General features: G+C 49.0%; 2 protein-coding genes and 1 long non-coding RNA gene across 3 annotated transcripts in view; 2 read left to right on the top strand and 1 right to left on the bottom strand.

Annotated features, from left to right (window-relative positions):
- Positions 1-18,180, top strand: part of LOC118379892 (exocyst complex component 4-like) — a 117,241-nt gene extending 99,061 nt beyond the window's left edge. The window contains 1 exon segment of the mRNA XM_052517225.1: positions 18,064-18,180. Coding sequence (XP_052373185.1) covers positions 18,064-18,164 — 101 coding nt within the window. The 3' untranslated portion in view covers positions 18,165-18,180.
- Positions 15,808-17,235, top strand: LOC127929270 (uncharacterized). The gene is made up of 3 exons (XR_008134199.1): positions 15,808-16,174; positions 16,267-16,430; positions 16,472-17,235. It is a non-coding gene; the product is annotated as an uncharacterized LOC127929270 (long non-coding RNA).
- Positions 18,181-18,983: 803 nt separating the features above from the next.
- On the bottom strand, positions 18,984-23,843 carry LOC127929261 (uncharacterized). Its single transcript, XM_052517223.1, has 2 exons — positions 23,822-23,843; positions 18,984-21,838 (listed from the first exon to the last, which is right to left on the bottom strand). Exons 1-2 carry the CDS (start codon positions 23,841-23,843, stop codon positions 18,984-18,986), a joined length of 2,877 nt encoding a protein of 958 aa, XP_052373183.1.
- Positions 23,844-26,217: the final 2,374 nt, after the last annotated feature.

A 26,217-nucleotide genomic window follows, 5' to 3' on the forward strand; every position in this document is an offset into this window, starting at 1 on the left:
TTATAGTTCTAGAGCACCGTGCCTGTCAAGTCTGTCTATCAGCAGATGTCTCCTTATAGTTCTAGAGCACCGTGCCTGTCAAGTCTGTCTATCAGCAGATGTCTCCTTATAGTTCTAGAGCACCGTGCCTGTCAAGTCTGTCTATCAGCAGATGTCTCCTTATAGTTCTAGAGCACCGTGCCTGTGTCTGTCTATCAGCAGATGTCTCCTATAGTTCTAGAGCACCGTGCCTGTCAAGTCTGTCTATCAGCAGATGTCTCCTTATAGTTCTAGAGCACATAAGGGGCTCTGATTGACATAAAAAAAACAGACGTTGCCAAAAATGGTGTTTATTGACTTCTTTTCCCTCACCTCAGTCACGTCTCTCTCACTGTGTGTGTGTGAATGATTTTATAAAATAAAAGATTTATTCTTCTATGCAAATGTTGTTGGTCAGCACAATAAAACAAGTCCCAAATGGAAAGGAAGTAGATTGTTTTTCCTCTGCAGCCCGATGAAATCAACCAAAACAAGCTCAATAACTCAATGCATGCACACACTCCTATTGAATATGCCTTCACTTGTATTGTGAACAGGCCTAGGCTACATTTTGATTTACCCAGATTATCAGTAGAGATTTACTATTCAAATAAATGACCATTATGTTATGTAAAAACGAATTGATTGAATAATTGATTCATTAATGCATACATTGCTGTCTTAGAAAAATATAATGATAATGAACTCAAAATATCTGTCTGGATTAAGTGCCTTTCTGTGACTTTGGCTAATATGCCATCGTTTTTTTGCCGTGGATTCGTTCTGGTATCGAGTTTCATGATGCTAAACCTGGTATTCAAGTTAAAATGGTGTTACAACACTAGTGTCTGTCTGTCTCTTTCTGCCTCTTTCTGTCTGTGTATTCACACTTATTTTGTGTACTTTGCACACGCCAATGGCTGTGTGTCTCCTAGACTAGACCTCCCTTCCTTTAATAACAATGAATGAATTGCTACTGAAGTGGAGCCACACAGCCCCTGTTTGGACTATCACAGCCCCTGTTTGGACGATCACAGCCCCTGTTTGGACGATCACAGCCCCTGTTTGGACGATCACAGCCCCTGTTTGGACGATCACAGCCCCTGTTTGGACGATCACAGCCCCTGTTTGGACGATCACAGCCCCTGTTTGGACGATCACAGCCCCTGTTTGGACTATCACAGCCCCTGTTTGGACGATCACAGCCCCTGTTTGGACGATCACAGCCCCTGTTTGGACTATCACAGCCCCTGTTTGGACTATCACAGCCCCTGTTTGGACGATCACAGCCCCTGTTTGGACTATCACAGCCCCTGTTTGGACGATCACAGCCCCTGTTTGGACTATCACAGCCCCTGTTTGCCCCTGTTTGGACTATCACACGATCACAGCCCCTGTTTGGACGATCACAGCCCCTGTTGTTTGACGATCACAGCCCCTGTTTGGACGATCACAGCCCCTGTTTGGACGATCACAGCCCCTGTTTGGACTATCACAGCCCCTGTTTGGACGATCACAGCCCCTGTTTGGACGATCACAGCCCCTGTTTGGACTATCACAGCCCCTGTTTGGACGATCACAGCCCCTGTTTGGACGATCACAGCCCCCCCTGCCCCTGTTTGGACGATCACAGCCCCTGTTTGGACTATCACAGACTATCACAGCCCCTGTTTGGACTATCACAGCCCCTGTTTGGACTATCACAGATCACAGCCCCTGTTTGGACGATCACAGCCCCTGTTTGACGATCACAGCCCCTGTTTGGACGATCACAGCCCCTGTTTGGACGATCACAGCCCCTGTTTGGACGATCACAGCCCCTGTTTGGACGATCACAGCCCCTGTTTGGACGATCACAGCCCCTGTTTGGACGATCACAGCCCCTGTTTGGACGATCACAGCCCCTGTTTGGACGATCACAGCCCCTGTTTGGACGATCAAGCCCCTGACGATCACAGCCCCTGTTTGGACGATCACAGCCCCTGTTTGGACGATCACAGCCCCCTCACAGCCCCTGTTTGGACGATCACAGCCCCTGTTTGGACGATCACAGCCCCTGTTTGGACGATCACAGCCCCTGTTTGGACTATCACAGCCCCTGTTTGGACGATCACAGCCCCTGTTTTCACAGCCCCTGTTTGGACTATCACAGCCCCTGTTTGGACTATCACAGCCCCTGTTTGGACTATCACAGCCCCTGTTTGGACTATCACAGCCCCTGTTTGGACTATCACAGCCCCTGTTTGGACTATCACAGCCCCTGTTTGGACTATCACAGCCCCTGTTTGGACTATCACAGCCCCTGTTTGGACTATCACAACCAGTTGGCAGTCAAGCCGGTCTCTGAAAGGCCACAGAGATCCATGTTGTTGTGTCAAATGATTTCAAAGGACCCCACTAAAATGTCCATTTATAAACAGTTTGTGTTACAGTATTGGTTTTTTTATGTGACAGAGAAATGCTCTGACTTCAAAGATAGAGAGTCGTACTCAGTTAAACACAAGACGTACATTTAAGAAGCTGTTGTGGTTGATATTGCTTGTGCAGCTTTCAGTTTGGAGCCTTTGGGTATGTTAAAACAGGCAGTTAATTGCTGGAAATGATAAATCTCTCTGATTAGCAGCGTGGCTGGCCATATCTATTCATTTCAACACTGCTACTCTGAAACAATTTGAAAATACTGGCCCTGATCAGTGATCCCGATTTATTGGTATAGCTTATAAAATACTTCACCTCACAGTGAGAGACTTTTTTTTTTTTTTAATGGTTAAAATTTAGTGTAGTTACCAGATTAATTGCGTTTATAAACCGGGTAGCTTGGCTCCTGGATACTGATTGGCTGAAAGCTGTGGTATATCAGACCATATTCCACATGTATGACCAAAAAATACTTTTTACTGTTTGTATTACGTTGGTAACTAGTTTATAATAGCAATAAGGCACCTCGGGGGTTTGTGGTATATGGCTAAGGGCTGTATCCAGGCTCTCTGCGTTGTGTTGTGCTTAAGAACAGCCCTTAGCCGTGGTATATTGCCGATATACCACACCTCCTTGCACATTGTTGCTTAATTAGACACAGTTGACAAAATAGTTATTAGAAATATCAGACTAATATCAAACTAGAGACTACAACAAACATACAAAACTAGACCATAAAACAGCTTTGTCAGACTAATTGGAGCCTCGTTCCTCTGTGATTTTCATCAGTACACCCCCACCCCACCCCACCCCACCCCACTCACACACAAACATCCATCCGTTTACATTCAGCGGACCAATGATCTCCTCCGCAGAGCTTCCATTTGGAGAGAAACATGTGAAATGTTCCCCACTCCTCCAACTCATTTAGACACTCTCTGTTCCTCACATTCCCCCTCTCTAAATTAAATCTCTGCCAAACAGAAAGCATCTGAATAGTGCATAAATACTTTGGGTAAGAGCTTGCTATCCACTCAATTGACAAATGTGCTTACTTTTCCCCTTAGCCTGCTCCCAGATCCGTTTTTGCTGAATAGCCAACTCCTGTGAATATTTAGCATAACAATGACCATAGGAATTGGCGATACAGCAAACAGATCTGGGAGCAGGCTACTTGATGCCCAGTGTAGACCACTGACTTGATAGAAGATGGTCCGTATAGACCCATTAACAGCCTGTTCTCAGTAGACACATGGCTTTATGCCATGAAATGCACTAATATGTCACCGTTCACTAATCAGTCACCAGTACTGAGCTGTATGGGTTATATGACTAGTTAAGTAGTTTCTCTACGGGGGCTGGTTGAACCATAGTTGAGGGAGGGAGAGGGTTACTCATTACTCAATGTGTCTGACAACATCAGCAGTTTGAACTGCAGAGTATTTTGACGGTAGGTTTTTGTAGCACGGTTATCCGTAGTGAGGCATTAGCCTGTGAAGCCAAGATCCATTGTGGATTGAAAAGGAGCATGTGGAAGGTATTGGAACAATGTGATAATACAAGATGGAGGGGAGCAATCCTGGTTGGATGTGTTGTATGACATGTCATAAATGAGTCACAGGTGTGGTGTCGGGTTCACGCTCCAGTCCCTGATACTGAAATGTACGTCTTGGAGTAAATGACACGTTTTCCCTTCACCTTTTCATTCACCCTTTGAATTGCTACACCACCTCGGTGATATCGTTGTTTTGAAAGATGAAATGGAAGGTTCTTTGGATACTTGGCAGGCTATTACAGTAGAAAGGTTGCATTTTTTTGTTCATTTTTTAAAAACTGAACGTAAAGCACCACATAAAGCCATAGAGACACACACACACACACACACACACACACACACACACACACACACACACACACACACACACACACACACACACACACACACACACACACACACACACACACCCCTCAACAGCACCTGCATTCCACTTCCCCCTAACCTCCAGTCATAATACCTGTGTTAGGAGCGCTTCGTGTTCTATTGACTGATTCCTGTGGGCAGATGATAATGGTTAAAACAACATTAGTCTTTGATTGTCTTTCTGCCTCTCCCCAGTCTCCTCACCTTCTGGGCACTGGGAGACCAAAGCTCTCCCCAGTCTCCTCACCTTCTGGGCACTGGGAGACCAAAGCTCTCTCCAGTCTCCTCACCTTCTGGGCACTGGGAGACCAAAGCTCTCCCCAGTCTCCTCACCTTCTGGGCACTGGGATACCAAAGCTCTCCCCAGTCTCCTCACCTTCTGGGCACTGGGAGACCAAAGCTCTCCCCAGTCTCCTCACCTTCTGGGCACTGGGAGACCAAAGCTCTCTCCAGTCTCCTCACCTTCTGGGCACTGGGAGACCAAAGCTCTCCCCAGTCTCCTCACCTTCTGGGCACTGGGAGACCAAAGCTCTCCCCAGTCTCCTCACCTTCTGGGCACTGGGAGACCAAAGCTCTCTCCAGTCTCCTCACCTTCTGGGCACTGGGAGACCAAAGCTCTCCCCAGTCTCCTCACCTTCTGGGCACTGGGAGACCAAAGCTCTCCCCAGTCTCCTCACCTTCTGGGCACTGGGAGACCAAAGCTCTCCTCACCCAGTCTCCTCACCAGTTCTGGGCACTGGGACTACCAAAGCTCTCCCCAGTCTCCTCACCTTCTGGGCACTGGGAGACCAAAGCTCTCTCCAGTCTCCTCACCTTCTGGGCACTGGGAGACCAAAGCTCTCCCCAGTCTCCTCACCTTCTGGGCACTGGGATACCAAAGCTCTCCCCAGTCTCCTCACCTTCTGGGCACTGGGAGACCAAAGCTCTCCCCAGTCTCCTCACCTTCTGGGCACTGGGAGACCAAAGCTCTCCCCAGTCTCCTCACCTTCTGGGCACTGGGAGACCAAAGCTCTCTCCAGTCTCCTCACCTTCTGGGCACTGGGAGACCAAAGCTCTCTCCAGTCTCCTCACCTTCTGGGCACTGGGATACCAAAGCTCTCCCCAGTCTCCTCACCTTCTGGGCACTGGGAGACCAAAGCTCTCCCCAGTCTCCTCACCTTCTGGGCACTGGGAGACCAAAGCTCTCCCAGTCTCCTCACCTTCTGGGCACTGGGATACCAAAGCTCTCTCCAGTCTCCTCACCTTCTGGGCACTGGGAGACCAAAGCTCTCCCCAGTCTCCTCACCTTCTGGGCACTGGGAGACCAAAGCTCTCTCCAGTCTCCTCACCTTCTGGGCACTGGGAGACCAAAGCTCTCCCCAGTCTCCTCACCTTCTGGGCACTGGGAGACCAAAGCTCTCTCCAGTCTCCTCACCTTCTGGGCACTGGGAGACCAAAGCTCTCCCCAGTCTCCTCACCTTCTGGGCACTGGGAGACCAAAGCTCTCCCCAGTCTCCTCACCTTCTGGGCACTGGGAGACCAAAGCTCTCCCCAGTCTCCTCACCTTCTGGGCACTGGGAGACCAAAGCTCTCCCCAGTCTCCTCACCTTCTGGGCACTGGGAGACCAAAGCTCTCTCCAGTCTCCTCACCTTCTGGGCACTGGGAGACCAAAGCTCTCTCCAGTCTCCTCACCTTCTGGGCACTGGGAGACCAAAACTCTCTCCAGTCTCCTCACCTTCTGGGCACTGGGAGACCAAAGCTCTCGCCAGTCTCCTCACCTTCTGTGCACTGGGAGACCAAAGCTCTCTCCAGTCTCCCCACCCTCTGGGCTCTGGGAGATCAAATCTCTCCCCACCCTCTGGGCTCTGGGAGATCAAGCCCAGTGGAGGCTGTAGGATCTCATCAGTGGGAGGTGATTGAATTAGTTCAGTGTTGAAATGAGTTTGGGAGCTGGTGATTTGCCGGGAAATGTTGTAATAATAACATCAGTGTTCCCCTCTCCTCTGTAACGGGGCTTCAGCAGGCTGCTTGGGAGATGATGGGTCGTTTAGATGCTGGGGACAGACACTGATTAGCTTGTGTATAGCTTGTGGATGTTTTGAGGAAGTTAGTGCTGAAGAATTAGAAAAATATAAGATTGTTACTGTTATATTATATAAGAGACTGAACTAATGCATAATTGAGTCAGGCATCAGAACGTTCATAGAGTCAGGCATCAGAACGTTCATAGAGTCAGGCATCAGAACGTTCATAGAGTCAGGCATCAGAACGTTCATAGAGTCAGGCATCAGAACGTTCATAGAGTCAGGCATCAGAACGTTCATAGAGTCAGGCATCAGAACGTTCATAGAGTCAGGCATCAGGACGTTCATAGAGTCAGGCATCAGAACGTTCATAGAGTCAGGCATCAGGACGTTCATAGAGTCAGGCATCAGAACGTTCATAGAGTCAGGCATCAGAACGTTCATAGAGTCAGGCATCAGAACGTTCATAGAGTCAGGCATCAGAACGTTCATAGAGTCAGGCATCAGAACGTTCATAGAGTCAGGCATCAGAACGTTCATAGAGTCAGGCATCAGAACGTTCATAGAGTCAGGCATCAGAACGTTCATAGAGTCAGGCATCAGAACGTTCATAGAGTCAGGCATCAGAACGTTCATAGAGTCAGGCATCAGAACGTTTGTAACAATGAAATTACACGATGTGACATCCGTGAATAGGGTAGTAGATATACAGTATGATCAAGATAGTGGATGAGTAGGGTTGTAGATATACTGGATGGTGTAGCAAGTAGATGTATGTTCATGTTTATTATTGTCTAATGTAGGGTCTCCAGTTGATCCATCTTCAGGTTCATCCAGATGTCAGGGAATAATATAGAGATGAAGAGATGAGGAGAAAGAGAGAGAAGTTCCTCCTGTATTTTGTCAGACACACAGACACAGGGGACGATGTGTTGGTGGGAGGGAGGGGATAGGGCAGCAGGCAGGAGGGGAAGGAGGGGGTGTGATGGCTGACAGAGAACAGAGGCTTAATCACAGATGGGGTAAAAAGAGAGGCGGAGAGAGGGGGGGGGGGTGTTCTCCCAACTCTGGGCTAATTTTAATCAGCATGGGCCCTGTCATCATAGGGAGGCTGTCACCGCTACAGCCGTGGTTACCTTTAATCTTGCCCAAGCTGATTGGAGAAGAGAAAGGGAGAGAGGGGAGGGATGAGAGAACCTCCCGTCCTCTGAAACCTCCAACTGCCCTCAACCCTCGACTCCGGCCAGAACGCAGGAGGTGCTTCATCGGAGAGAAAATAGAAAGCAATGTCCTCTCAGACCCCCCACACCTCTATCCTGCAGCGTTCAATTAATAGTGTGGTGAACTCGGCTGTGCCCCCTTCATCAGCCTCCCTGTGACAACCTGAGTCAGGAGGCCACAGAGTAAAGATAGCTGTTTGATATAGAACCTTGATTGGAAGTTGGAGCTCTGTTGTTTTTATTTCCCTCTCAGAATGCAGTGAGATTGGGATGTTGCTCCAGGGAAGTATGACTGGGTTGGGCTGCAGTGTGTCTCGTCTTAGCTTCAATGCTAAGCTAGCCATTGTATCAGATTTTACGGCCTTTCTCATAAGTCGATGCCGGGAATATCCATACGTATGGTGATAGGGTAGCTTAGTGACCCCTCTTCCTATGTGTACACTGGTTCAGTAGGCTAATGTAATGGGATTGGTGTTAAGGGCTCTTTTCTACACATAACAGCCCTAATATAATGGAATTGCTCTTCACCCTAGGAGCTGTAGTCAATTATATCTCCTTCTTTCCATTACTCTTTACTTAGATTGAAGACCTCACCTCTGCCTGTTTGTCTGTATAAGGCTGGTCAAAAGTCTGTCCCTTTGGGATCAGTACAGCCTCCTCTCCAACTGAGCTAAGAACACACTCATACTAAATAACTACCGCCCCGTAGCACTCACTTCTGTCATCATGAAGTGCTTTGAGAGGCTAGTCAAGGATCACATCACCGCCACCTTACCGGCCACCCTAGACCCACTTCAGTTTGCATACTGTCCCAACAGGTCCACAGATGACGCAATCGCCATCACACTGCACACTGCCCTACCGATGTAAAAATGCTGTTCATTGTCTACAGCTCTGCATTCAACACCATAGTACCCTCCAAGCTCATCATCAAGCTGGAGGCCCTGGGTCTCAACCCCTCCCTGTGCAACTGGGTCCTGGACTTTCTGATTGGCCGCCCCCTGGTGGTGAAGGGAAGAAACAACATCTCCACTTCACTGATCCTCAACACTGGGGCCCTACAAGGTTGTGTGCTCAGCCCTCTCCTGTACTCCCTGTTCACTCACGACTGCGGGGCCATGCACACCTCCAACTCGATCATCAAGTTTGCAGACGACACAACAGTAGTGGGCTTGATTACCAACAACGATGAAACTGAGGTGAGGGCCCTCAGAGTGTGGTGTCAGGAAAACAGCAGAGGGAGCACCCCCTTATCCACATCGAAGGGTCAGCAGTGGATAAGGTGGAACATTTTAAGTTAATCGGCGTATACATCACAGACAAACTGAAATGGTCCACCCACACAGACAGTGTGGTGAAGAAGGCGCAGCAGCGCCTCTTCAACCTCAGGAGGCTGAAGAAATGTGGCTTGTCACCCAAAACCCTGACAAACATTTACAGATGCACAATCGAGAGCCTCCTGTCTGTCGGCTGTATCACAGCCTGATACGGCAACTGGTACGGTATGTGACCAATAAAATTTGATTTGATACTTATGCGTCAGAGCAAATGTCTGGATAGAAACAACGCTGTCCCTGCAGTACCCCACAGTTGTAAAAGCTGAAGTTCTCTCTATTGAAGTTGATGTGACTCTGCACTAGCCATCCTGTACTGCAACCATCTGACTGTCATGTTGGTGCCACTCCTTGTACTGTCACAGTGCATGTCTACTGTCTCTCCTGAATTAGCCTGCAGAATCTTCTCTCCATTTTGAGCACTGCAGACTAAGAAGTCAGTGCTTTCCTGGTATGAAACCTTGCCATCTTTCCAACACTCACAACTGTACCGGCCGGAGTCTGACTGAGGTTATTGATCTGGAGAAATAAACTCCTCTGACTCTAACTCCGTTCCAGTCGATCCCTAAATCCAGGCAGTGATATTCTCAAGGTAAGGGTTGGAAGTGTTCCACAGCAGTGGGTTCTCTTCAGCAGTGGATCTGAAGAACAAACAGTCCTCTCTTTTAACATTAGAAACATAAAAATCAGAATATTCCCCTTCTGACTTGATTGCCTCATATGCACACTACCTGTCAAAAGTTTTAGAACACCTACTCATTCAAGGTTTTTTCTTTATTTTTACTATTTTCTACATTGTAGGATAATAGTGAAGACGTCAAAACTATGAAATAACACATGGAATCATGTAGTAACCAAAAAAGTGTTAAACAAATAAAAAAATATTTTATATTTGAGATTCTTCAAATAGCCACCCTTTGCCTTGATGATAGCTTTGCATACCATCTGTGAGATGTCCGTCTGCTGGTAACACACTGTTGTCTGTCTTTTATTTTTTTATTTTACCTTTATTTAACCAGGCAAGTCAGTTAAGAACAAATTCTTATTTTCAATGACAGCCTAGGAACAGAATGACAGATTTGTACCTTGTCAGCTCGGAGGTTTGAACTCGCAACCTTCCGGTTACTAGTCCAACGCTCTAACCACTAGGCTACCCTGATACCCTGTCTGCTGGTAACACACTGCCGTCTGTCTGCTGGTAACACACTGCTGTCTCTGACTCTGTTAGTTGATTATTTGAATCATACGCTGTGGCCGCCTTTTAGGTCACACGTCAGTCATTCCGTTGTACTGATGCTGATAAACAGAACAGTGCCACCCTCTGGCAGGAGGATAGAACTGCAGGATGACGATATTCACTTCAGCCAGCTGTTGAAAGTTTGCCTCTCCAAATACCCTTTGTTTGTAATAGTCCCTCATCTCTCCAAGTGAATATAAGCCACATTAATTAATAACCATCTGGTGCCTCAACTTATTATCTTAGTCTGCACTTGACAGCTGTGTATTTTTTAAATATATATATATTTTTTTTTTGAGGGGGGGGGGTCAGCTGTGTATTCCTTATAACATCTGGGGGTCAACCGAGCCACTAGGTGCGCTACAACACTCAATAATTAATTCAAGTCAGATATTGTCCCTTCAAATTAATTTGAATAATAGAAGTGTCTCATTAGGAGCCAATCAAACATGATGACTTGGTGGAATGGGGAGTCTGGTGCCGACCGGGAGGTCCATGCAATATTGAACTGGCCTGATCTTATAAGAGCTAGATGGGGAGGGAGACCTTATGCACCAGCCAACTGACTGGGTTGGGTGGGTTCCTGGATTGGGTTTTGCCCCGACTGTTGCACTCATACAATACACACACGGGCATTGCAAGCACATATACACACACAGTCACTGGCAGATGAACAGATGCACACTAAACAGTCACACAGAGGCTCGGACGCTTCCGTCCGTAAGAAAGAAGGAAGCTCCCTCTAACCCTGTTCCCTGAGGGGTTACCAGTGGACTCACACTGTTTGGAGGGCCTTCTGTGTGTTCATGCATAGACACACCGAGGCGTACACACACACTTTTTAAAAGAGGCATTATGAATGTTTGTACATCCGTCTGTGTATTTGGTAGATTCTAACACATACACCTTCACACACATTCGTATAACACACTTGGTAAATTCATGATTTTGAGTGTTTGGCCGTTACGCTGCAGTATCAGTACATACAAACTGGTATAGACACACACACGCTGTGCTACAGACACCAACTCTCTGAGGGATTAGGACTGTTTTTCCTTCACACTTCTGGTCCCTGTGTATTATATACTCTGGCCTTCAGAGACGTGGAGTGTGTTAGAGAAGGCATTGCACGTCCTCCCTTTCCCCTCTAGATCCGGGCACGGACGGAATACATCACAGGATCAAACCATTTCTAATCAAACCCAGGAAAGTGTGGCTAATGCAATTTCACTAAGTCACTGACTGGCTTGATTGCATGTGGGCTGCGGAGTGTGTGGAGGGCGCCGTGGGAGGGGGATGGAGGCTGTCGAGGCGGTGTATATCTGTGGAGGTGTGTATGTTAGAAGCAGGTTCACCATGGCGTTGATATGGTGTGTGTGTGTTCTCTCCAGGTGTCTGTCTGGAGGTGTTGGGTGTCGTGACTGTAGATGTGTAAGGTGTAGTGGTGGTAGGGGTACTGGAGGGACTGGCCTGTATAATGTAGTGATAGTGTTATAGTGGTGTGAGGGGTACTGGAGGGACTGGCCTGTATAATGTAGTGATAGTGTTATAGTGGTGTGAGGGGTACTGGAGGGACTGGCCTGTATAATGTAGTGATAGTGGTATAGTGGTGTGAGGGGTACTGGAGGGACTGGCCTGTATAATGTAGTGATAGTGTTATAGTGGTGTGAGGGGTACTGGAGGGACTGGCCTGTATAATGTAGTGATAGTGGTATAGTGGTGTAATGAGTGATAGGGTACTGGAGGGACTGGCCTGTATAATGTAGTGATAGTGTTATAGTGGTGTGAGGGGTACTGGAGGGACTGGCCTGTATAATGTAGTGATAGTGTTATAGTGGTGTGAGGGGTACTGGAGGGACTGGCCTGTATAATGTAGTGATAGTGTTATAGTGGTGTGAGGGGTACTGGAGGGACTGGCCTGTATAATGTAGTGATAGTGTTATAGTGGTGTGAGGGGTACTGGAGGGACTGGCCTGTATAATGTAGTGATAGTGTTATAGTGGTGTGAGGGGTACTGGAGGGACTGGCCTGTATAATGTAGTGATAGTGTTATAGTGGTGTGAGGGGTACTGGAGGGACTGGCCTGTATAATGTAGTGATAGTGTTATAGTGGTGTGAGGGGTACTGGAGGGACTGGCCTGTATAATGTAGTGATAGTGTTATAGTGGTGTGAGGGGTACTGGAGGGACTGGCCTGTATAATGTAGTGATAGTGTTATAGTGGTGTGAGGGGTGGAGGGAATGGCCTGTATAATGTAGTGATAGTGTTATAGTGGTGTGAGGGGTACTGGAGGGACTGGCCTGTATAATGTAGTGATAGTGTTATAGTGGTGTGAGGGGTACTGGAGGGACTGGCCTGTATAATGTAGTGATAGTGTTATAGTGGTGTGAGGGGTACTGGAGGGACTGGCCTGTATAATGTAGTGATAGTGTTATAGTGGTGTGAGGGGTACTGGAGGGACTGGCCTGTATAATGTAGTGATAGTGTTATAGTGGTGTGAGGGGTACTGGAGGGACTGGCCTGTATAATGTAGTGATAGTGTTATAGTGGTGTGAGGGGTACTGGAGGGACTGGCCTGTATAATGTAGTGATAGTGTTATAGTGGTGAGGGGTACTGGAGGGACTGGCCTGTATAATGTAGTGATAGTGTTATAGTGGTGTGAGGGGTACTGGAGGGGGACTGGCCTGTATAATGTAGTGATAGTGTTATAGTGGTGTGAGGGGTACTGGAGGGACTGGCCTGTATAATGTAGTGTAGTGTTATAGTGTTACTAGAGGGACTGGCCTGTGTAGTGATAGTGTTATAGTGGTGTGAGGGTACTGGAGGGACTGGCCTGTATAATGTAGTGATAGTGTTATAGTGGTGTGAGGGGTACTGGAGGGACTGGCCTGTATAATGTAGTGATAGTGTTATAGTGGTGTGAGGGGTACTGGAGGGACTGGCCTGTATAATGTAGTGATAGTGTTATAGTGGTGTGAGGGGTACTAGAGGGACTGGCCTGTATAATGTAGTGATAGTGTTATAGTGGTGTGAGGGGTACTAGAGGGACTGGCCTGTATAATGTAGTGATAGTGGTATAGTGGTGTGAGGGGTACTGGAGGGACTGGCCTGTATAATGTAGTGATAGTGTTATAGTGGTGTGAGGGGTACTGGAGGGACTGGCCTGTATAATGTAGTGATAGTGTTAGAGGGACTGGCCTAGTGGTGTGTGTTATAGTGGTGGGGTACTGGAGGGACTGGCCTGTATAATGTAGTGATAGTGTTATAGTGGTGTGAGGGTACTGGAGGGACTGGCCTGTATAATGTAGTGATAGTGTTATAGTGGTGTGAGGGGTACTGGAGGGACTGGCCTGTATAATGTAGTGATAGTGTTATAGTGGTGTGTTATAGTGGGGTACTGGACTGGGACTGGCCTGTATAATGTAGTGATAGTGTTATAGTGGTGTGAGGGGTACTGGAGGGACTGGCCTGTATAATGTAGTGATAGTGTTATAGTGGTGTGAGGGTACTGGAGGGACTGGCCTGTATAATGTAGTGATAGTGTTATAGTGGTGTGAGGGGTACTGGAGGGACTGGCCTGTATAATGTAGTGATAGTGTTATAGTGGTGTGAGGGGTACTGGAGGGACTGGCCTGTATAATGTAGTGATAGTGTTATAGTGGTGTGAGGGTACTGGAGGGACTGGCCTGTATAATGTAGTGATAGTGTTATAGTGGTGTGAGGGGTACTGGAGGGACTGGCCTGTATAATGTAGTGATAGTGTTATAGTGGTGTGAGGGGTACTGGAGGGAACTGGCCTGTATAATGTAGTGATAGTGTTATAGTGGTGTGAGGGGTACTGGAGGGACTGGCCTGTATAATGTAGTGATAGTGTTATAGTGGTGTGAGGGGTACTGGAGGGACTGGCCTGTATGATGTACTGGCCTGATAGTGTTATAGTGGTGTGAGGGGTACTGGAGGGAATGGCCTGTATAATGTATTGATAGTGTTATAGTGGTGTGAGGGGTACTGGAGGGAATGGCCTGTATAATGTAGTGATAGTGTTATAGTGGTGTGAGGGGTACTGGAGGGAATGGCCTGTATAATGTAGTGATAGTGTTATAGTGGTGTGAGGGGTACTAGAGGGACTGGCCTGTATAATGTAGTGATAGTGTTATAGTGGTGTGAGGGGTACTGGAGGGACTGGCCTGTATAATGTAGTGATAGTGTTATAGTGGTGTGAGGGGTACTGGAGGGAATGGCCTGTATAATGTATTGATAGTGTTATAGTGGTGTGAGGGGTACTGGAGGGACTGGCCTGTATGATGTAGTGATAGTGCTACTTCATTCCCTTCCGCATCTGCTCTCCCACAGGGTATGGACACGCCCTTCTGGCTAATCCTGGATCAGCCTCTACCACTGGGGATAGACACACGCACTCACGCACTCACGCACTCACGCACTCACTCACTCACGCACTCACGCACTCACGCACTCACTCACGCACTCACTCACTCACTCACTCACTCACTCACTCACTCACTCACTCACTCACTCACTCACACTGACACACGCACGCACTCACTCTGACACACGCACTCACACCCTCAGCCTGGATGTTCTGTTGTTTATAAGAGTTGCCAGGAGTCTGACCTCTGACCTGCTATCAGAGCCATCACTGTCCAGATGACTCTGAAAAGAAACATCATGAATATTAACACTCTTAATAAAATATTAATGTGGTCCATGCCCATTTGGCAGCCACACCTGGGACTCTAAGGACCATTGGGGTCGCTCCATGCCCATTTGGCAGCCACACCTGGGACTCTAAGGACCAGGACATGCCCATTGCCACACCTGGGACTCTAAGGACCATTGGGGTCGCTCCATGCCCATTTGGCAGCCACACCTGGGACTCTAAGGACCATTGGGGTCGCTCCATGCCCATTTGGCAGCCACACCTGGGACTCTAAGGACCATTGGGGTCGCTCCATGTCTCTTTTGTCTGACACTGATGCAGATGTTTAGAGCAGGAAATGACATTTGTCACCATAATCAGAAAGTACACACGTTGTTGCATATTTAGCCGGGCATTCTGATAGAAACCATACGTGTTGCATATTTAGCCATGTCTGTTTGTTTGAAAGTTCATGATAACGGAACAGAAGTTGACTGTCTCTGTCTGTCTGTCTGTGTCTTTCCCCCTCTCTCTCTCTCTCCCCCCTCTCTCTGTCTCTCTCTCTCTCTCCCTCTCTTTTGCTGTGCCTATTGGGAGTGTGTGGCAGAGCTTCGTCTTGGGGGCGTATTTGAGTCTTAACTGAATCGGCAGAAAGGGAGGGAGGGAGAATTAGAACCTGGGCACTCTTTCCACTTAGCAACAAGAAGCCGTTCCCACACAAATGAATTTTCATGGAAACAGCAGAGAAAATGTAGTCTAAAAGCTTTTGAATGGAATGAAAGCATCTCTTCTTTGTAATGAGTGTAGGGGATGGATGGATGGGGAACGAGAGAGGAGTTGTCTCCATGCTTTACAATGGAGCGGGTTTCATTACAACTATCAGAGAGTATCAGGAGGCTGAGGGAACAATGTTATGATGTACATTTGAATGCAGGTAAAGCTGACTGGAGACTGGCTTTCACACCATCAATGCAGGGTTATGCAGGTAAAGCTGACTGGAGACTGGCTTCAACACCATCAATGCAGGTTTATACAGGTAAAGCTGACTGGAGACTGGCTTTCACACCATCAATGCAGGTAAAGCTGACTGGAGACTGGCTTTCACACCATCAATGCAGGTAAAGCTGACTGGAGACTGGCTTTCACACCATCAATGCAGGTAAAGCTGACTGGAGACTGGCTTTCACACCATCAATGCAGGTAAAGCTGACTGGAGACTGGCTTTCACACCATCAATGCAGGTAAAGCTGACTGGAGACTGGCTTTCACACCATCAATGCAGGTAAAGCTGACTGGAGACTGGCTTTCACACCATCAATGCAGGTAAAGCTGACTGGAGACTGGCTTTCACACCATCAATGCAGGTAAAGCTGACTGGAGACTGGCTTCAACACCATCAATGCAGGTAAAGCTGACTGGAGACTGGCTTCAACACCATCAATGCAGGTTTATACAGGTAAAGCTGACTGGAGACTGGCTTTCACACCATCAATGCAGGTAAAGCTGACTGGAGACTGGCTTTCACACCATCAATGCAGGTAAAGCTGACTGGAGACTGGCTTTCACACCATCAATGCAGGTAAAGCTGACTGGAGACTGGCTTTCACACCATCAATGCAGGTAAAGCTGACTGGAGACTGGCTTCAACACCATCAATGCAGGTAAAGCTGACTGGAGACTGGCTTTCACACCATCAATGCAGGTAAAGCTGACTGGAGACTGGCTTTCACACCATCAATGCAGGTAAAGCTGACTGGAGACTGGCTTTCACACCATCAATGCAGGTAAAGCTGACTGGAGACTGGCTTTCACACCATCAATGCAGGTAAAGCTGACTGGAGACTGGCTTTCACACCATCAATGCAGGTAAAGCTGACTGGAGACTGGCTTTCACACCATCAATGCAGGTAAAGCTGACTGGAGACTGGCTTTCACACCATCAATGCAGGTAAAGCTGACTGGAGACTGGCTTCAGCACCATCAGTAGGCGTTGTTTGTCTGTTGTAATATACACTCAGAGGTCTAGTTTAGATTGAAATACCAATTGAAACTGATATCAGCCTCCATTGTAATACAAGGACACACACACCACACAAGCACGCATGCAAAACGCACACACACTTCAACAAACTCCCAGACCCCATATCCGTGATTATATCAGCCCAATGTATCTCTGGCATGTGCAGCACTACACCACACCAAGCACAGTGTTTATGTTAAAGCACATCCCAGTTAGAAGCAATGGGAGGAACTGTTCAGAATGCTAGCCAATAGAATCCACTATTAACCAGGGTCCTCTAGACTCCAAGCCACTGATAAAACACTGTCAATCCAAAGCCGAAAGACAACTGACAACCCTCTCCAGTGGTTAAAAAGTGATGTGTGAAATGTTAATGAATAACAGTGTCTCTGTGCACTGTGGGGGAGGGGGAGCAACGCCACTGTCGATTCTCACCTCTCTGTTATTTATATTCATTGATCCACCTGCATGGGACATCGTTCGCCGGCATTGGTTTTTTATCGACAACAGTCCGCAATTCCTTCTATGTCAATTATATTGATTACTTCAGGTTGACTGGACGTAATGAGGAACAGTGGTGCACTTGATGCTTGATCGGCCCCTTTCACCCCCCCCCACCTTCTCGCCTACCCCCCTTCGTCTACTCTCTCTCGCCTACACCCCCTGCCTACCCCCCCTCGTCTACTCTCTCTCGCCTACCCCCCCTCGCCCACCCTCTCTCGTCTACTCTCTCTCGCCCACCCTCTCTTGCCTACCCCCCCTCGCCTACCCTCTCTTGCCCACCCTCTCACGCCACCCCCAGGTCTGAGTGAGTTACACACCAATGATTTTCTGATTAACCCTGTTAGCCGAGGGGTTCACCCACGCACTAGTGCAGGGGCATGGATGTGGGCGTCAGTGGAAGGGTCCAGTGAGTGTCTGAGTCCGGCTGTGCTGACTGCTGATAGGATGATGTCTTCATAATGGAACATGATGGCTTTATTCTTTGCCTGATAAACCCAATCGGGACCTGTAGAAACATTGTATTTTAGCAACATGTGGCGGCCATTTTTAATAGATTTTAACTGGGTCCAATATACTCTCAATGGGGATGCTTTGGGTGAATTTGACGATTGATCGCATCTGTGTTGACCTTGATGGAGGACTGTTTACTCACCACATTAAAGGACTGTGTTACTCCTTCTGTCTGTCTCTTTGTCTCAGTCTTTCTCTGTTTCCCTCCTCTCATTCCAGGTGGTGCAGATGATAACCTGATCGAAGGAGGAGAGATGAAGTTTGTCTGTAAACCTGGAGCCAGGAACATCACAGTGATCTTCCAGCCTCTCCTCAGGTAGGACTTACTAAACACACACACACGCACACGCACACACACACACACAGAGACGCACACACACACACAGATTCAATAAAATGTGTCCATGGTCAATATGCACTAGAGGGGAGACAATGGCCTTCCATCATACCAGTCACAGAGAACAAGACAGATCATCCCTCAGACAACAACTACTTCCCTACGCTGTTCATTCACGTTCATTCATTATGACCTCATTTTCCCTAAAAGCCTTTAGTTTAGTCCAATCCACATGACATTTTCCTTTTCAATGTCTTATGAGATCATTGGTCTGGTCCACTATGTGAGAGGACATCCATGATCCAAACCATGGGCAGCACTCAGACTGGAGCATGACTCTAAACCAGTAGAATGTCTACAATTAGATTATATCCATTACGTCCTTTTAGTAATCCTCCCATTGATTATACTCTACCGTTTTCATAGCTGGACAGTCCATCCTCCCCCAAACCCCCACAATAAGGCAGATGATGGCCTACATTTTGAGTGTGCTTCCTGTCTGATGTTTACGGTTTTTAATATGGTCCTTATTTATGCTTAGCAATATTCCAGAATGTAATCCACCGCAGTGATTAGTATTGCCTACAGTGACGGTGTACTGTACTGTATATAACACAGTGTCCCCAAAGACTGGTGGAAATCCAATTTTCAAACAGCCTAATTAGATTGACCTTCCTTGCAGTGATGAATCACCAGGCCTCCCATTAAACTGTAATATTTCCCCTTACTTAGACTTGGAGCCAGTTGGTGCTGTACTGTAGGGCAACTGTGTGTGTGCCCCATTGTTGAACGCAAATGTCCTTTACTCATACTGAAGTAAACTATACCCTATCTCATTGAGACAGACGGCCCGGGTAGGGGCTGGATAGGGTCTGTGGTAGGGTCTGTGGAAGGTCTGGGTAGGGGCTGGATAGGGTCTGTGGTAGGGTCTGTGGAAGGTCTGGGTAGGGGCTGGATAGGGTCTGTGGTAGGGTCTGTGGAAGGTCTGGGTAGGGGCTGGATAGGGTCTGTGGTAGGGTCTGTGGAAGGTCTGGGTAGGGGCTGGATAGGGTCTGTGGTAGGGTCTGTGGAAGGTCTGGGTAGGGGCTGGATAGGGTCTGTGGTAGGGTCTGTGGAAGGTCTGGTTAGGGGCTGGGTAGGGTCTGTGGTAGGGTCTGTGGAAGGTCTGGGTAGGGGCTGGATAGGGTCTGTGGTAGGGTCTGTGGAAGGTCTGGGTAGGGGCTGGATAGGGTCTGTGGTAGGGTCTGTGGAAGGTCTGGGTAGGGGCTGGATAGGGTCTGTGGTAGGGTCTGTGGAAGGTCTGGGTAGGGGCTGGATAGGGTCTGTGGTAGGGTCTGTGGTAGGGTCTGTGGTAGGGTCTGTGGAAGGTCTGGGTAGGGGCTGGAAGGTCTGGGTAGGGTCTGTGGAAGGTCTGGGTAGGGGCTGGATAGGGTCTGTGGTAGGGTCTGTGGGGGTTGGGTAGGGTCTGTGGAAGGTCTGGGTAGGGGCTGGATAGGGTCTGTGGTAGGGTCTGTGGAAGGTCTGGGTAGGGGCTGGATAGGGTCTGTGGTAGGGTCTGTGGAAGGTCTGGGTAGGGGCTGGATAGGGTCTGTGGAAGGTCTGGTAGGGTCTGTGGAAGGTCTGGGTAGGGGCTGGATAGGGTCTGTGGTAGGGTCTGTGGAAGGTCTGGGTAGGGGCTGGATAGGGTCTGTGGTAGGGTCTGTGGTAGGGTCTGTGGTAGGGTCTGTGGAAGGTCTGGGTAGGGGCTGGATAGGGTCTGTGGTAGGGTCTGTGGAAGGTCTGGGTAGGGGCTGGATAGGGTCTGTGGTAGGGTCTGTGGAAGGTCTGGGTAGGGGCTGGATAGGGTCTGTGGTAGGGTCTGTGGAAGGTCTGGGTAGGGGCTGTGGAAGGTCTGGGTAGGGGCTGTGGAAGGTCTGGGTAGGGGCTGGAAGGTCTGGGTAGGGTCTGTCTGGGTAGGGGTCTGTCTGGTAGGGTCTGTGGAAGGTCTGGGTAGGGGCTGGATAAGGTCTGGGTAGGGTCTGTGGAAGGTCTGGGTAGGGGCTGTGGTAGGGTCTGTGGAAGGTCTGGGTAGGGGCTGTGGAAGGTCTGGGTAGGGGCTAGGGGGTAGGGTCTGGGGGTCTGTGGAAGGTCTGGGTAGGGGTCTGTGGTCTGGGTAGGGGTCTGGGTAGGGTCTGTGGAAGGTCTGGGTAGGGGCTGTGGAAGGTCTGGGTCTGTGGAAGGTCTGGGTAGGGGGAAGGTCTGGGTAGGGGCTGTGGAAGGTCTGGGTGGGGTCTGTGGAAGGTCTGGGTAGGGTCTGTGGAAGGTCTGGGTAGGGTCTGTGGAAGGTCTGGGTAGGGTCTGTGGAAGGTCTGGGTAGGGGCTGTGGAAGGTCTGGGTAGGGGCTGTGGAAGGTCTGGGTAGGGTCTGTGGAAGGTCTGGGTAGGGGCTGTGGAAGGTCTGGGTAGGGGCTGGATAGGGTCTGTGGTAGGGTCTGTGGAAGGTCTGGGTAGGGGCTGTGGAAGGTCTGGGTAGGGGCTGTGGAAGGTCTGGGTAGGGGCTGTGGAAGGTCTGGGTAGGGGCTGTGGAAGGTCTGGGTAGGGGCTGTGGAAGGTCTGGGTAGGGGCTGTGGAAGGTCTGGGTAGGGGCTGTGGAAGGTCTGGGTAGGGGCTGTGGAAGGTCTGGGTAGGGGCTGTGGAAGGTCTGGGTAGGGGCTGTGGAAGGTCTGGGTGGAAGGTCTGGGTAGGGCCTGTGGAAGGTCTGGGTAGGGGCTGTGGAAGGTCTGGGTAGGGGCTGTGGAAGGTCTGGGTAGGGGCTGTGGAAGGTCTGGGTAGGGGCTGTGGAAGGTCTGGGTAGGGGCTGTGGAAGGTCTGGGTAGGGGCTGTGGAAGGTCTGGGTAGGGGCTGTGGAGGTCTGGGTAGGGTCTGTCTGGGTAGGGGCTGTGGAAGGAAGGTCTGGGTAGGGTCTGTGGAAGGTCTGGGTAGGGGCTGTGGAAGGTCTGGGTAGGGTCTGTGGAAGGTCTGGGTAGGGGCTGGAGGGTCTGTGGTAGGGTCTGTGGGGTCTGGGTAGGGTCTGTGGAAGGTCTGGGTAGGGGCTGGGGGTCTGGGTGGAAGGGTCTGTCTGGTAGGGGCTGTGGAAGGTCTGGGTAGGGGCTGTGGAAGGTCTGGGTAGGGGCTGTGGAAGGTCTGGGTAGGGGCTGTGGAAGGTCTGGGTAGGGGCTGGATAGGGTCTGTGGAAGGTCTGGGTAGGGGCTGGATAGGGTCTGTGGAAGGTCTGGGTAGGGGCTGTGGAAGGTCTGGGTAGGGGCTGGGGAAGGTCTGGGGTAGGGTCTGTGGAAGGTCTGGGTAGGGGCTGTGGAAGGTCTGGGTAGGGGCTGTGGAAGGTCTGGGTAGGGGCTGGGGAGGGTCTGGGTAGGGTCTGTGGAAGGTCTGGGTAGGGGCTGTGGAAGGTCTGGGTAGGGGCTGTGGAAGGTCTGGGTAGGGGCTGTGGAAGGTCTGGGTAGGGGCTGTGGAAGGTCTGGGTAGGGGCTGTGGAAGGTCTGGGTAGGGGCTGTGGAAGGTCTGGGTAGGGGCTGTGGAAGGTCTGGGTAGGGGCTGTGGAAGGTCTGGGTAGGGGCTGTGGAAGGTCTGGGTAGGGGCTGTGGAAGGTCTGGGTAGGGGCTGTGGAAGGTCTGGGTAGGGGCTGTGGAAGGTCTGGGTAGAGATACTTAACAGTGAGTGGCTGCTGCCGTTCCCTTGTTGTCAGTAATGGTTCAAATCAATCCCATTAAATCATATCTCTCTCTCTCTCTCTCTCTCTGTCTCTCTGTCTCTCTCTCTCTCTCTCTCTCTCTCTCTCTCTCTCTCTCTCTGTCTCTCTGTCTCTCTGTCTCTGTCTCTCTCTCTGTCTCTCTCTCTGTCTCTCTCTCTGTCTCTCTCTCTGTCTCTCTCTGTGTGCGAGTGCACTTGTGTGTGTGCCCCTCTGAGCTGGCAGTGCCAACAGAGCTGTGTCACTACTCACTGGCAGATGGCTTTCTAATGTCTGTGTAGAGACCCAGCCCTGGCACCTTTGATAGAAGCCACTTTAATACCCACTGATACAGCTTATGGCTGTTCTTAATAGCAACTCCCATAACAGGTAATTGAGTAATACTGCATAGGAAATCAATGGAGTGGGAGGGGGGATTGTGTGTGTGGAATACAGGTCTTCACGGAACCACCTACAGTTGAAGTCGGAAGTTTACATACACTGGAGTCATTAAAACTCGTTTTTCAACCACTCAACACATTTCTTGTTTACAAACTGTAGTTTTGGCAAGTCGGTTAAGACCTCTACTTTGTGCATGACACACATTGGTAATGTTATCAAATACTAATTGAGTCTATGTAAACTTCTGACCCGCTGGGAATGTGATGAAAGAAATAAAAGCTGAAATGAATAATTCTCTCTACTATTATTCTGACATTACACATTCTTAAATTAAAGTGGTGATCCTAACTGACCTAAGACAAGGACTTTTTACTAGGTTTAAATGTCAGGAATTGTGAAAAACTGAGTTAAAATGTATTTGGCTAAGGTGTATGTAAACTTCCGACTTCAACTGTGCAGTCGTGGCCAAAAGTTTTGAGAATGACACAAATATTCATTTTAACAAAGTCTGCTGCCTCAGTTTGTATGGTGGCAATTTGCATATACTCCAGAATGTTATAAAGAGTTGCAATTAATTGCAAAGTCCCTCTTTGCCATGCAAATGAACTGAATCCCCCAAAAAACATTTCCACTGCATTTCATCCCTGCCACAAAAGGACCAGCTGACATCATGTCAGTGATTCTCTCGTTAACACAGGTGTGAGTGTTGACGGGGACAAGACTGGAGATCACTCTGTCATGCTTATTGAGTTCGAATAACAGACTGGAAGCTTCAAAAGGAGGGTGGTGCTTGGAATCATTGTTCTTCATCTGTCAACCATGGTTACCTGCAATAAACACGTGCCGTCGTCATTGCTTCAATTGTTGTGAAGAAGACTTCAGGGCGCACTAGTAAGTCCAGCAAGCGCCAGGACCGTCTCCTAAAGTTGATTCAGCTGCGAGATCGGGGCACCACCTGTACAGAGCTTGCTCAGGAGTGGCAGCAGGCAGGTGTGAGTGCATCTGCAAGCACAGTGAGGCGAATACTTTTGGAGGATGGCCTGGTGTCAAGAAGGGCAGCAAAGAAGCCACTTCTATCCAAATGACAGAATTAAAAGTTAAAGGGGAATGATAGGTTATCACGACCAAGAGCCAACAGGTAGGCTGCTACTTAATATTCTGCAGGGAGTTGTTGTTGTTTGTAACAGTAGGACTAGAAAGCTCATTCACTGCAGCTTCAGTTAGCCTAGCTAGCTAACGTTATCTAGCTTAACCTGCTTCTCCCGTTTTGATGTAGTCAAGACGGGTACTATGTAATCATATTTGATGATAAATAACCTAGCTATGGCAGCTATTTGTCCACTATAGCACGAGTCGGCTTGGTTGGTTCTCTCCTCCCCGTGTCACTCACTCACTCACAGTACGGCTCCTCCCCCACCTTCTAGAGCGGCACCTATCTCCCTCTTGCATTTTATCAGCTCCGGTTAATAAAGTAGCTTAAAACGTTTTATTTTCTGCTGCTTCCCTCACTCAGATTGGACCGACTCTAGATCTGACCAGATTCCATTCGGGGGTCCATTCGGAACAGGTGTCTACTTAAAAGTCATTTGTTTTTTTGCGAATTGGGTCCGAGTGGGAAAGACACACACACACACACACACAAACACAAACACAAACACAAAAACACAAACAAACAAACAAAAGTTGGACCCGTGTGTGTGTGTGTTGATCAATACTGTAGCGTAGGTGTAATTTGTGGCTGATAGCAGGGCTGGGCGTTGTAAAAGAGTGACTGGAGAATTGGTTGTGTGAACTGATTGTGCTATAGTATATGTCCAGGCCTCTGTGACTGTGATATGGATATTGATACTGTTATAGGGTGGTATAGCCCTTAAGGCTATATGGATCAATACAGTGTATAGCTCTGCTTTTCTATACCAACAAATTGTATATCACTGCTATACACTAGCTAAATATAATGACTCCTGTTCCTATCTACTGTGTATTGGTGCAGGGGGGAGAGAAAGTGTTTTTCTAAGTATCAATTCTCAGCGGAAGGATCGATGGGGAAGTTTTATAAAGGGCTGTGTGTTTTCATTTAATGGAGGGTGTTTGGAGCTCCATAGTAAACGGCTGTGTGTGAGCTGCAGAACATCGATCAGGCTGAAAGAGGAGCTAGACTGTAGCAGCAGTCATAGTGTGTGTGTGTGGTTGTTCTGTGCCAACATGCAGGCAATTCTTCCAGACACACACACACACATACACCGAGTGCAGCGTGAAGGGTGGTGCAGGTAGGGGGTAATTTAGTTTGTCTTGTGGGGGTTTCCTGCTGACATTTGAGTGGTATTTAAACCCTGTGCCCTGACCGGCATTGGCATTTTGAAAAGGGACGACTCGGCGCCCGCTCCCTAATCTCTCCCTCTCCACCATCCTCTGCCTGTGGATGATGAGCCCTGGCACTGGTGTGTCTGTCTGTGTGGCCTGTGTTTGAGAAGCTGCCACTCTTCAGTGGATAAGGTTTGGTTGTAGGGCTGCTGTGTAAATGTGAAGATGACAGAGCAGTGTAGAGGAATTATAACAGGCATCATTATCACTGAGGCATCCAAACTGTCTCTCTCTTTTGGCCCACCAACAGTCAGTTTTTCCCCTCTCTCATCTTCTACCCACTTCCCCAAGCTGTATCAGTATCAGACCAGTCCCTAACCCAGCTCTGTGCTGTATCAGTATCAGACCAGTCCCTAGCCCAGCTCTATGCTGCATCAGATCAGTCCCTAACCCACCTATATGCTGCATCAGTCCAGCCCCTAACCCACCTCTATGCTGCATCAGACCAGTCCCTAACCCACCTCTATGCTGCATCAGACCAGTCCCTAACCCACCTCTATGCTGCATCAGACCAGTCCCTAGCCCAGCTCTGTGCTGCATCAGTCCCTAACCCACCTCTATGCTGCATCAGTCAGTCCCTAACCCACCTCTATGCTGCATCAGTCAGTCCCTAACCCACCTCTATGCTGCATCAGTCAGTCCCTAACCCACCTCATCAGTCAGTCCCTAACCCACCTCTATGCTGCATCAGTCCCTAACCCACCTCTATGCTGCATCAGTCAGTCCCTAACCCACCTCTATGCTGCATCAGTCAGTCCCTAACCCACCTCTATGCTGCATCAGTCAGTCCCTAACCCATCTCTATGCTGCATCAGTCAGTCCCTAACCCACCTCTATGCTGCATCAGTCAGTCCCTAACCCACCTCTATGCTGCATCAGATCAGTCCCTAACCCATCTCTATGCAGCATCAGTCAGTCCCTAACCCATCTCTATGCTGCATCAGTCAGTCCCTAACCCACCTCTGTGCTGCATCAGACCAGTATCTAACCTATCTCTATGCTGCATCAGTCCAGTCCCTAACCCACCTCTATGCTGCATCAGTCAGTCCCTAACCCATCTCTATGCTGCATCAGTCAGTCCCTAACCCATCTCTATGCTGCATCAGTCAGTCCCTAACCCACCTCTATGCTGCATCAGTCAGTCCCTAACCCACCTCTATGCTGCATCAGTCAGTCCCTAACCCACCTCTATGCTGCATCAGTCAGTCCCTAACCCACCTCTATGCTGCATCAGTCAGTCCCTAACCCATCTCTATGCTGCATCAGTCAGTCCCTAACCCACCTCTGTGCTGCATCAGACCCTAACCCATCTCTATGCTGCATCAGTCAGTCCCTAACCCATCTCTATGCTGCATCAGTCAGTCCCTAACCCACTCTGCTATGCAGTCCCTAACCCATCAGTCCAGTCCCTAAACCCATCCAGTCCCTATGCTGCATCAGACCAGTCCCTAACCCACCTCTATGCTCCATCAGTCCCTAACCCACCTCTATGCTGCATCAGACCAGTCCCTAACCCACCTCTATGCTGCATCAGACCAGTCCCTAACCCACCTCTATGCTGCATCAGT

This window comes from Oncorhynchus keta, unplaced genomic scaffold, assembly GCF_023373465.1.
Source record: "Oncorhynchus keta strain PuntledgeMale-10-30-2019 unplaced genomic scaffold, Oket_V2 Un_scaffold_630_pilon_pilon, whole genome shotgun sequence".
Classification (NCBI taxonomy): domain Eukaryota; kingdom Metazoa; phylum Chordata; class Actinopteri; order Salmoniformes; family Salmonidae; genus Oncorhynchus; species Oncorhynchus keta.

Coding starts and splice junctions, on each gene's coding strand:
- LOC127929261 (XM_052517223.1), bottom strand. CDS start 23,843: ATGGACCCCCGAATGGAATCTG. Junction 21,839..23,821: donor GGACCCCCGAATGGAATCTG/GTCAGATCTAGA, acceptor GACCTTCCACAG/CCCCTACCCAGACCTTCCAC.